This window comes from Salvelinus alpinus, chromosome 17 (genome assembly GCF_045679555.1).
Source record: "Salvelinus alpinus chromosome 17, SLU_Salpinus.1, whole genome shotgun sequence".
Taxonomy (NCBI): domain Eukaryota; kingdom Metazoa; phylum Chordata; class Actinopteri; order Salmoniformes; family Salmonidae; genus Salvelinus; species Salvelinus alpinus.
The window spans coordinates 11,189,607-11,202,880 of NC_092102.1; the positions used below are offsets into that span (position 1 = coordinate 11,189,607).

Consider the following 13,274-nt stretch of genomic DNA (forward strand, 5'->3'; position numbering starts at 1 on the left):
AAAAGGCACATGACAGCCTGCTTGGAGTTTGCCAAAAGTAACCTAAAGGACTCTCAGACCATGAGAATCAAGATTCTCTGATCTGATGAAACCAAGATTGAACATCTTGGCCTGAATGCCAAGCGTCACTTCTGGAGGAAACCTGGCACCATCCCTACGGTGAAGCATGGTGATGTTAGCAACATGCTGTTGGGATGATTTTCAGCAGCAGGGACTGGGAGACTAGTCAGGATCAAGGTAAAGATGAACGGAGAAAAGTACAGAGAGATGTGTATTTCTATTAATATATTTTTGAATATTTTTGAATTTCGCGCGCTGCCTTTTTAGCGGAATGTTGTGGGTGTTCCGCTAGCGGAACCCCTGGGCTAGAAAGGTTAAAGTGCATATGTTCAGGCCAGCTGTAGGCTGATGTGTTAGTAGTTGTGTCATTCTGCCAATCCAATAGCAAATAACCCCAGGTTGTTTTAATTATAACAACAAATGAACTAAATTAATTCATTATATAAATTACATATTCAAACAGCTAGTGGTCAAACATTCCTAAACAATAGAATAGACGTGTGGATGTGTGTTGTTCAATTGTTTTGTACAAATAGGCCTTGAGGCCTGTATATATTTTTTATTTTAATAAATAAAATTCAGTTAAGAATTATGTCTTGGCCTTTTTAAAATTTGTTTAGAGAAAACAAGAAATTTAGATATATATTGTGAATCGTCCAAACCTTGAAAATTTAGATATTACTTTTAGGCCCTACGACATACCCAATAAGGCTCGATGCTATAATCTCTGCCAAAGGTGCTTCAACAAAGTACTGAGTAAAGGGTCTGAATACTTATGTAAATGTGATATTTCCTTTTTTCAATTTTTTTATAAATTTGCAAACATTTCTAAAAACCTGTTTTTGCTTTGTCATTATGGGGTATTGTGTGTAGAAAGCTGAGGGGGAAAAAACAATTGAATACATTTTAGAATAAGGCTGTAACGTAACAAATGTGGAAAAAGTCAAGGGGTCTGAATACTTCTTTGAATGCACTGTAGGCAGGGGTAAAGTGACTAGGTAACAGGATAGACAATAGACAGTACCAGCAGCGTATGTGTGTGAGTGCATGCTATGTGTGTGGGGGGGGGGGGGGAGGAGAGTCCAGCGTGTGTGCATAGAGTCAGTGCAAGATAGTTGGTGCAAAAACGGGTCAATGCAGGTAGTCCGGGTAGCCATTTGATTAGTTATTTATCAGTCTTGTTTAGAAGTCTTATGGCTTGGGGGTAGAAGCTGTTCAGGGTCCTGTTGGTTCCAGTGCATTGGTACTGCTTGCAGAGAGAACAATCTGTGGCTTGGGTGGCTGGAAACGTTGACAAATATTTGGGCATTCCTCTGACACTGACGTTGATAACGGCAGACTCTGGCCTTGACCCCACTGTCCCAGGGGGAGTTGGGATATGCAAAAAAACACATTTTCAAATAGGACAAATATTTGGAAATGGTACAAATAGAAGCACCTACCAAATTATTATTATTATGTCCACTGCCAAACCCAATGGTCATACAAAGGAATCTCACATCCCATGATTCAGAAATAAAGAGTTGTGCACGAGGAAGACAGGTTATGAATTGATGACGGATTCTTTGGCCTTCTTGTGGAGGCCACACAAACACACTTGTCAATGCTAGACAAATATAACATGTCCATGATATGATAGAAAAGGCAATAGGACATAGGATCTCACGAGCGATGGCCAATTTAACAAATTGTGATTTTCCACCAGCAGTCATATGATGTGAGACAAGATGCATAATTAATAGACCAAGGATGGAATTCCCTATTTTTCCTTAATCCTAATCTTGGCATCGGAACACTGAGGAAAGACTCCCCATTGACTCCCCATGCTGAACTATAACAGCTTTCCCATGTGAGCATATGAACATTTCTGCTTTTGACAAGGCCGTTTTAGCTCAATTGTTTTAGCTTAAACTAAAATAATTTGCCTAAATTTGAAAAATAGGAATAGCCTATTTCCCAAGACATTGTCAGCTGTAAAATGTTGTATTAAATGAAGGACAAACCTGCCTTGGAAATGGCAAAGAGCAACGTGTGAGGAAACACCAAGTCGCCTGAAGAATAGGTTCAGCTGGTTTTTAGAAGGGAACAGAGAAGTCAGTGTAGCATTTCACCTCTTTTTATTAGCCTATGGCTGACGTTGAATGGATAAATTCACTTGTCTCCCAATATAATGTCAGCATTAGGCTGTATTTAGCTTGGATAATGATCCCCATTTTATGTAGTTGGAAGTGAAATGCATAGATTATAGGTTGATATGATTTGTGTTTAATCCTTCCTTTATAAACAGATATAGAAAGAAATAAGCTACTTTTATGTTATCTTTTTGTTTACAACACTTTTAGCCTATTTAATGAAGTGTTGAAGGGTACACTAATGTCGTATGCTGGTTGACATGGCAGGTCAGGGAGAGATTATATCAGTTTTTATGAGTTTCTTTTTTTTATCTCGTGATGTGATAACGCCCTGGCGGTCAAAGACTGATAATTCCTCTCCCACTGTAGCGAGCTGTGTCACGACAACTCATTTGCTTGCTCTCAAGTGATGGGAAAAGGTGCATTTGCATATTATGACTCTGTATTTGGCAAAGCAGTTTACATAGTTCTAGATAGATATGACAGAGGCCGCAGGGCATTAATGGTTATTATATCAAGGGAAACACTCACTGCCTCATGGATGCTGTCCTCTCCAATCAATAAGACAATGCATAGGCGAAGCCGTCCCTGTGTGTCACAAAACACATCTTAATGTCACATCAAATCCTGCCTAAGAACACATGAGGCGCTGTTGTCAATACCAACCAGTTAGGATTGAAACCCGGCCCATGAAATTAAATGACACACACCGTACGCCATCAGCTGATGCATTGGTGTGGCATTGGTTGGGTTACAGCAGGGATGGGCAATTTTGATGGGGATAGGGGCCACAAAAAAACAGAACTCATCATGAGGGGTCGCAGAGGCTCATGGTTCTGCGTACCCACATCCATACCCCTCCCCTTGCGAGCAAAACAGTTCTGCACACTTCCTTTGGTCCAGCTTGATCCTTGCTGACAGGGCCAGCAGCAGCACATTCAGTAGCAACCTAATCACAGTGTGTGATTGAGGGCGTTTTCAGCTAAATAACCTCCTATAGCACATATTGCGATAAAGAACATCAACTGAGAGATTGATTATTATTGTAGATGAGCGAATCACATATTGTAGTTCTTGCAAGGAATAAATCAATAGGTTATTCTCTAAATGATTGTATACAATTGCTTAATAGGCCCAGTCCCTACACATTTGGAATGCACCAATGCATGGTAATTTCTCACATAAACATTGCAAAAGCCCACACACCATCTGACAACAGCTGAAAATCACAGTTTAATGTGTGTGTGTGTGTTTGTGTCGGCTACGTGGCTGTATTGTCGCTAGACTAGACAGATCAGTGTCCAGCCAGCCAGTCACCCACCCTTTCCCCAGAGGAAGTGTTGCCCGCCTGGCCCATGCCAGGGCTGTGGCCAGGGCTGGCAAGGCTCATTGAGCGTTGGCATGTCAGCCCAGCCGTATTGTGACGTCATGGCGGAATGCACAGAATGCCAGAGTGGGATGGGAGCCCCCCACTCAGCAGTTATGGAGCCAGTCAGCCCTGTCAGACACAACGAAAATAACATACAGTTCAACGCCCGTGGGGACGGAAGGCCCTGCACGGAAAGATGACTGGTAGATTAGATGGCCGTAAACGTCAGTTTGTCACTAGAAATTAGAAACACTATATGCCCGGATGGTCCTTCTGCCAAAGGGAATAGAGGGTTATAAGAACATTTTGTAAACGTTTTCGAAATGATCATGTGGCTGTCTGACAGTACTATGAGCACACTGGATGCGAACAGATTCATCAGGGTTTTCCATGTGATCTGTGTAGTTGCCTTGGAAACCGACACAAGTGATGTGGACACCGAATACTGTCTTGGCCAGTGTCCTTTGAAACTTCAGTGTAGCATGGCTCGCTCAACAGCTGCACAATCAAACCAGTATGAATGGGGGGAGGGTGCATGCAGTGAGTGAATTCCCCAATTGAATACTGAGAGTGAGAGGAGGGGGGGACAAGCAGGGTTATTCCTAAACAAACGCTTTCCACTTCTGACTCATCCCCTGCCACATACACACACTTCTCCCCACCTCCCCTGCAGTTCTTTATGCATATATCTCCATCCTTTTCTATTGTCCTGCTGCATTTATCTCTGACCATCGTTTGAACCAAAAATGGGCCCATCTCCTTCCTTCTCTCTGTGACTTCTCAAGCATCAGGAGCCAGTATTTGAAGCCGGTCACCTATTCTTTGTTTGAGTGCCTCAGACATTGTGACCTCTGTCAATCCAGCGTTGACGCTGTCTCTTTAGTGAGTGGAGGTCTTAAGATGGCTGAAAAGCAGGTCACGGTGGAGCAAATAGTGCAGCGTCAGTGACAAGTCCCTCTTTTCCCTCCTCTCCTGCCCCTGCTTCTCCTCACGTCCCATCATCACCCCATCTGTCTCTCCTGCTGAGCTGCTGGGCCAAAGCACCTACTGCAAACCTTGCTGCACAGCACCTCTCCTTTTCATCCCTTCATCGAATCCTGCCCCCTTTTTTTCTTTTCTTTCTATTCCACCATGTTGTGCTGTTGCTAACATTTCTGTGCATGTCTCCTTATTGTCGTTCTTACGGAATTAAAATGGCTGGTAGTAGGCCTATATGTACTGTTAGTTGTAGAGGTCGACCAATTATGATATTTCAACGTCGATACCGATTATCGGAGGACCAAAAAAAGCCGATACTGGTTAATCGGACGATTTTTTTTATATATTTGTAATAATGACAATTACAACAATACTGAATGAACAATGAACACTTATTTTATCTTAATATAATACAGAAATAAAATCAATTTAGTCTCAAATAAATAATGAAACATGTTCAATTTGGTTTAAATAATGCAAAAACAAAGTGTTGGAGAAGAAAGTAAAAGTGCAATATGTGCCATGTAAAAAAGCTAACGTTTAAGTTCCTTGCTCAGAACATATGAAAGCTGGTGTTTCGATATTCCCAGTTTTTCAATATTCCCAGTTAAGAAGTTTTAGGTTGTAGTTATTATAGGAATTGTGACGTGTCGACTATTTCTCTCTATACCATTTGTATTTCATATACCTTTGACTATTGGATGTTCTAATAGGCACTTTAGTATTGCCAGCCTAATCTCAGGAGTTGATAGGCTTGAAGTCATAAACAGCGTGTGAATCAAGCATTGCTAAGAGCTGCTGGCAAACGCAGTAAAGTTTGAATGAATGCTTTCGAGCCTGCTGCCGCCTACCACCGCTCAGTCAGACTGCTCTATCAAATATCAAATAATAGACTTGATTATAATAAACACAGAAATACGAGCCTTTGGTCATTAATTTTTATAAGACAAGTTTAATGCTAGCTAGCAACTTACCTTGGCTCCTTGCTGCACTCGCGTAACAGGGGGTCAGCCTGCCATGCAGTTTCCTCGTGGAATGCAATGTAATCGGCATCCAAAAATGCAGATTACTGATTTGTTATGAACACTTGAAATCGGCCCTAATTAATCGGCCATGTTAGTTGCCAGTTAAAATCTCACAGTGAGAATGTAACCTTGAGCATAACGTTCAAACACGCAAACATGTCAACATAAATACACATATGTATGCAATCTATAGATAGCTATTTATAGCCAATCTCTTGTATACTTTAAACAAATTTGGTGTAAGATCTATCAGAGAATAGGTGCTGGTAGCATCTCTTGCGTGTATGATTGTAGAAAGCTCTTATGTGTATTTAGGTTCAGTCAATCTCCCAGGCTTATGACTGGCTACATGAGTTACAAAACACGTTTGCAGGGTTGAAATTGGGTGTTCTGGTGCCGCTCAGGCATTTTAAGATATTGATTATAGACCTGGTATCTGAGCGATGTAGATGGTATCTATGATTGTATTTTAGATTTGTGTGTATTTTAACTGTTGCTTGTATTCTAATGTGTAAAATACAGGGCTCCCTTTTTAAAATAGACATTTGTCTCAATGGGACTCCCTGTTGAAATAAAGGTACAATTAATGTGCTTATACCTTCGTATATTGGGAGAAAGCACTGGACTATAAGCTGTATTAAGTATACTGCTGGGGATCTGTGCTCCTCTGGGGCCGATGACTCTTGGCCTTGAGGCCAGAGAAATTGGCAGTGCCACAGGGAGCATGTGGATGTGAGCAGGGTGTGATGTGAGTGAGCGACACGGGCCAGACCCAGTCAAATGAAGTACTAACACCACTAGGCTACCCTGCCTGGACCCACACCTCTGCTACACAGGGCCAGCTCAGAGCTCACACATTTAGAGCAGCTCGATAATGACTGGACCTGCGTAGTGCGTATACAAACACAGCAGGATCCACTCACAACTAGTCTAGGCCTACGTGTTGGAGCTGTGGGAACAGAATTATGTGTTTGTTTGTGGGATGCTAATGTGACATGGGAGGGACTGGTGGCATGAACATTCTAAACGGACGCTACTTTTAGGTTGTCTGTTTGTTGTGTGATACATGCAAGCCACTGTAGGCTACCAGAGTTGCTCTGTAAAATGTTATCAATGAAATGTGTTCTCTTGACATTAGTAAAAGTGTAGCCTGTGTTCATATGATTAATCAATAATATCCAATAATGTCTATATGAAACTACCGTAAAACTTAAATTAATAGCCTGGGCGTTTATTTACTTAAATCATTGAACACAAGAGGCGCTTATTAGAGACAGGCTTCTATTTGAGCCAGGCATCTATTTCTTTAATGTGCACAGTTTTTACTAATTTGCATAGTTAATTGTTTAATTCCAGCCTTCACTTCCAGCATTTTAATCAATTTCTTCATTTCCTGCACTAATGTGTTATCATTTACACACTCATGTTTCTTTTGTATTAGTATGCCTCTATTAAAAAATAACTAACTTTTCTTGACCATAATTATTCTCCTCTTTGACTGTACATTTTTGTCAATTCTTACTTCAAATCAAATTTTATTTGTCACATACAAGGTGTTTAGCAGATGTTATTGCGGGTGTAGGGAAATGCTTGTGATTCTAGTTCCGACAGTGCAGCAATATCTAAGTAATACGTAACAATTTCACAACAAATCCCTAATACACACTAATCTAAGTAAAGGAATGGAATTCAGAATATATAAATATATGGATGAGCAATGTCAGAGCGGCATAGACTAAGATACAGTAGATAGTATAGAATACAGTATATACATATGAGATGAGTAATGTAAGATGTAAACATTGTTAAAATGACCACAAAAGGACAATCAGCTGATTTCTAGGGTTCTGTACTTCCGAAGTTGTTGACTGTTTTTGTGCTTGCAAGTTAGCTAGCCATTCTCAGCTGTTAGCAGCTAATGGCTAGCAGTTCTTACTGGCGATAAAAACAGATGATTTTCATATTTTTAAGTCATTACTGAATTATTTAATGTAACAAAACAAACATTATTAAACCTTATTTATTTGAAACAGGCTTTTATTTGATGAAAAGTGTGCCGTTGCCCGGCTAATAAAAAGGGACAGGCGGCTATTTGAGACTGCATTTAATTTAATCTTTATGGTATGGGAAATGTGACATTCGGAATATTTCCCGCTAAAAAGCTATTTTGTCTCTCTCTCCCCTCTCACTCTCTCTCATTCCCTCCCCAGGTCTGCGGGTCGAGCAGGAGGTGGTGACATCCTACCCTCAGGTGGCGGTGGTGCGAGTCCCCACCCCCTGGGTGCAGTCGGACAGTGACATCACGGTGCTACGCCACCTGGAAAAGATGGGCTGCCGGCTGGTCAACCGGCCCCAGGCCATCCTCAACTGCGTCAACAAGTTCTGGACCTTCCAGGAGCTGGCCGGCCATGGGGTCCCACTCCCTGACACCTTCTCCTACGGTGAGCTCCTATGCTTGGTCATATTATTCCTGATTCCTGAGCTTAGAAAATCCAGTGTATTAAGGGCAGTGATAATAAGTTCAGTGTATTCTTGTATTGGATATATGCCAATCATGCTTTTGAATGCACTTGAGTTGGTCTGAGAGTGTCCTTACAAAGTTCTACAACCAGGATTAACTTAAAAAGTCACCCAAGAGACCGGAGTCTGGTCGAGTGGGTAAAGCATGAAACACACCGAGAATCTCACTGCTGATAGACTGCAGAAAAGTACTTATCACAGTGGGAGGCCGTTCCTTCTCTTGCTTGAACAAAAGCGGTACCTGCTGTGGGCCGACCCGGTAGCGACGAACCTAGCAAGGCTCGTCAGTGGCCAAAAACTTGACTTTGATCCAATCAGAGAGCACAAACCCCCACTTGGGGTAGCCCAAAAAATTACATGAGAAAAGAGGGCTTTTTCTCCGTACATCCATGGTGAACCAGTCACACTTCATATGCAATGTAGGCTATGGGATGGTAGTTAGCTAAGTGCACAGACACAATGCGCACAACACTAAATACTTCCTCCAAGCTAGCTAACCACTGTATTGACATGTTAGCTACCGAGTTAGTGCAGTGTCCTTAGCTAGCTAGCCATAGCCACGTGAAGTAGGGGTGCTGAGGGTGCTATAGCACCCCCTGACAATCATTATAAATGAAAGAAAAACATATTTTTGTGAAAAAATATTGTTTTCAAAAAAGTAGTCCACTGGACCTTTATTAGCCCCCCCCAAATGTCTCAGCACCCCTCTTCACACGGCCATGTAGCTAGCAAATATGCTAACATTAGCTAACTAGCTAAACATTTGGCTATGGGCTGGCATTATGGAGTTATGGAGGGTGAATTAAATTGTTTCTTCGTCATTTTACTAGGTAGTTATCTAGGCTATTATCAACCAGGGCTTTCTACAAAATAGCAACATTAGTGCATTAGCTTGGAATCTAGACCATAAGCAATACCACAGATTTGTTCGGTAATTTCACTTAAAAAAAAATATATATATAGTTGATCTTAAGAATGCATCAAAAAAGAAAAAGCATTTATCCCATCCAGTCCCCTCCTCTGTCATCACCACTTTCTCAAACACTCTAATAATCTTTATTTGTCACATTTTGCCTAGAATCTCTGACTTCTCTACGTTGGACAAAGCAGGATGTGGAATAATACAGGCCTCTACGCCAAAACCACACTCGCTGTGTTTTTATTTTGTTTTAAGACTAAACCGAAGCTGATAGCAAAGCTGTATTTTAATATATGTATTGCCACTGCATAAATCTAGTGCTGTGTATTTTGGTGAGGGTAACAGGGAGAATCTAACACTCCTCAGACTACAGAGGCCAGGCAGACCAGGCCATACAGAGAGGCTGGAGTGCTTATGTAACGCGCCCCTCCACCAACCATCATGACTTGGACAATAAAAAAAAAATCCCTCCCTGCTGCCCCTACCCTCCTCTGGCTCTCCTGCCGCAGCAGCCGGTGACGTGGTAGAGCCGGGTCTGACATTTGCTGCTGCTCTCTTCCGCTCTGTCTCACAGCAGAGTGTGGACGTGTGCTTTTTGGAGAAGGCAGCTCACATCTGGTCTTCTGTCAAAACGCCAGACCACAGACAGAGAGCACCCAAAAATTGCAGTGTTCAATATTCCACATTAGTTCAGGCCCAGACAGCAAAACTAAGCAGATTTCGAGAAATGGTCCTGCTGGTCAATTGAATTAGACGTATTACCAGATATAGTCACATGAAAAGTCAGAGACGGCAGAACAACCAAGTATTAAAATGATACTTCGGTATTTTGGATAATTTCCTACTTACCGAGAGTAAGACTAACTCATGGATAGCATTTTTATGTGTATGCGTGCAAGTTGAAGGAAGTTGAAGGTAGCAAGCATATCGTTATTTTAGCGCAATTGCTGGAAGTCTATGGATATCTACTAGCCATCTTCTCGTAAAAGCAGGGAAATTAGTACTTTGTACTCTAAGTATATATGAAATTGTAATATTTTAATTATAGTTATTTATTTTTGGAACTATTTTCTCCTAACTATGCATTTCATTCATCCGCTGTGACGGTGGGCGCAAGGATGGGCTGTGTGCGAGCTGGCCAGCTGAGACGTCGGGACAGCGGCAGTTTTGAACAAGTTTGCTAGCTAGATATCAAGTAGGCAAAGTGTGAGAAGAGAACGTCAATTGTAAAACCCACAGAAGAAGAGTACATCAACAGTCCAAAACTATAGTTTTACCTCGCAGCCATGTCTGAATATTGTTGACACTCCTCGAAGTATTTTCACGCTATTGGCTAGCTTACGTTAGCTTGACAGCTAGCTAGCTAGCTAGTACATGTAATTAGCAGAGTGTGTTGAGATTTGGGTTACATCAACGGACTACTATCACTTGTCCAATATTGAAAATGGTTTGTGGGTGTGCTGTAAAAGCTTGCAATAACAAACCAAGGAAGTGGTCGACTATAATATTTCACAAACTTCCATTGAATAATCCGGACTGATTGAAACTATGGCTAGTTGCCGTGAATGTAGACAACGCTGACCAAGGACCTCAGAAAGGTTGTAGCTAGTTTGCTCTGACATTTTTTTAGAGGATGAACTGACGAGCCATAAGATGAGACGTTTCCTGAGACACAGTGGTCCCATCAGTGGGCATTCTACGCACGCCAGAACAAAGTAGAATGGGGTAAGTGTGATGATGATCTAACAGTATCTGATTGATTGAGTAGGAACTAGCTGTTCTCATGATAAAATGTGATAGGCCTGTCAATTTTCTTGTGGATAAACTGTCCATGTCATCCATTACATTTAATGGAATGCCCTCCTCTCAAAGCCAAAGTATAGCCGAGTACAACAAAACAACTTAAAATGCACAAAACTATGATGTCCTTCTTTCATTATTAAAAATTGTGTGGTGCTATTATTTTCATCTTTATTCAAATTGATTTAAATACTTCCCAACTAATTATACAATTTTCACATGCTTTAGAAATAAATAAATTGGCTTGACTTTATGGTGTTAGCTATGTAATACGTGACAGCATGCCACAATAACAAAACAGCTATTATGGCTTTCTTCAAGTGTGTTCTCGTTTGTTTATGAATACCAACATTTCCTGTACCCTTTTCCTTTATTTTTCACTAAAGTTGAGATAGATGACGTGCCTGCTGTGGACTGTCCACAAGGAACGGACTCCATGTCTGCTGGAGTAATATCGCATTCAGAACCAGAATGGAGGACAAGCCTCAACAGTTGCTGGTAAGTACTCAAAATATGCCATCAATGTTCTGGTTTACAATTTTTAGCACTTCTTTTGTCATATTGGGATGGTAATGCAATCATTGGCCTGTCCAGACAGATCTATTCTAACAAAAGGACAGGTAGCCCCTCCAGGATAGTTTGGTTGATTTGGGGAAAGTGGGGGGTTTCTCTGGGGGATGGTGCTCCCTTTCAAGTGTGCTCAGAGGCACCCTTTTTCTAGTGTGTGGCCTGACTACACTACATGATCAAAAGTATCGAAAATCTCATTCCAAAATCATGGGTGTTAATATGGAGTTGGTTCCCTCTTTGCTGCAATAACAGCCTCCACTCTTCTGGGAAGGCTTTCAGCTAGATGTGGGAACATTGCTGCAGGGACTTGCTTCCATTCAGCCAACAGAGCATTAGTGAGGTCTGGCACTGATGTTGGGCGATTAGGCCCGGCTAGCAGTCGGCGTTCCAATTCATCCCAAAGGTGTTTGATGGGGTTGAGGGCAGGGCTCTGTGCAATCAAGTTCTACCACACCGATCTCGACAAACCATTGTCATGCTGAAACAGGAAAGGGCCTTCCCCAAACTGTTGCCACAAAGTTAGAACAGAATCGTCTAGAATGTGCTTGTATGCTGTTGCTTTAAGATATCCCTTCACTGGAACAAATGTGGCCTAGCCCGAACCTTGAAAAACAGCCCCAGACCATTATTCCTCCTCCAAACTTTACAGGTGGCACTATGCATTCGTGCAGGTAGCGTTCTCCTGGCATCCGCCAAACCCAGATTCGTCCGTCGGACTGCCAGATGGTGAAGCGTGATTCATCACTTCAGGGAACGCATTTCCACTGCTCCAGAGTCCAATGGCGGAGAGCTTTACACCACTCCAGCCGGCGCTTGGCATTGTGCGTGGTGATCTTAGGCTTGTATGCGGCTGCTTGGCCATAAACTCATTTCATGAAGATCCCGACGAACAGTTCTTGTGCTGTCGTTGCTTCCAGAGGCAGTTTGGATCTCTGTAGCGAGTGTTGCAACTGAGGACAAACGATTTTTACGCACTACGTGCTTTAGCACTTGGCGGTCCTGTTCTGTGATCTTGTATGGCCTACCACTTCGTGCCTGAGCCAATGGTTGCTCCTAGACGTTTCCACTTCACAGTAGCAGCTCTACCAGGGCAGACATTTGACAAACTAACTTGTTGGAAGGTGGCATCCTATGACGGTTCCACGTTGAAAGTCACTGAGCTCTTCAGTAAGACCATTTTCCTGCCAATGTTTGTCTATGGAGATTGCATGGCTGTGTGCTCGATTTTATACACCTGTCAGCAACGGGTGTGGCTGAAATAGCCGAATCCACTAATTTGAAGGGGTGTCCACATACTTTTGTATATGTAGTGGATATACACTATGTCAATCATTACACTAATCTGATCAACTGCATCCAGCCTGATTACAATGTAGCAAACCAAGAAGTGTCCCAAATGTTATTTTTATATGTACGACAACTTCCTTGTGTTTAGATTGTATTCACTGGTTTATCGTCTTCTCTTGCCTCATTTCAGGAACTCCAAGATCCAACGTTGTCTACCCAAAACAATCAAAACAGTGGATTGCACGGCTGATATATCAACCCACCGCTCAAAGATTCAGGGATGACCTGATGGAGCGCATCCTGCAGAGACGCATGGACTAATACTTGGAGCCCAAATCCTGTGGAAGAGGCTGTCGTTTGGCTGCCAACATAACCGCATGCAAAAACCCAGCAAGGAGGAGGTCATTACTGGTTTATTGGTATCTCTGTTAGCTTTTGCCGAAGCAGCAGCTATTCTTCCTTGGGTCCACACAAAAACAAACACGACAAGTAACAAAACACTGTTACGCTGATAGACAATTGCAGCACACACATCAAGATTCAAGTACACTTGGGGCTATTCTGACACCCCCGACTCCCCTGGTATCCATGGACATGGTCCTCCTTGCACTACT

At 42.2% G+C, this 13,274-nt stretch overlaps 1 protein-coding gene across 1 annotated transcript in view; it reads left to right on the plus strand.

Moving 5' to 3' along the window:
- Window positions 1-13,274, plus strand: part of LOC139542113 (beta-citrylglutamate synthase B-like) — a 30,824-nt gene that overhangs the window by 3,048 nt on the left and 14,502 nt on the right. The window contains exon 2 of the mRNA XM_071347164.1: window positions 7,775-8,005. Coding sequence (XP_071203265.1) covers window positions 7,775-8,005 — 231 coding nt within the window. The remainder of the gene's footprint in view (window positions 1-7,774; window positions 8,006-13,274) is intronic.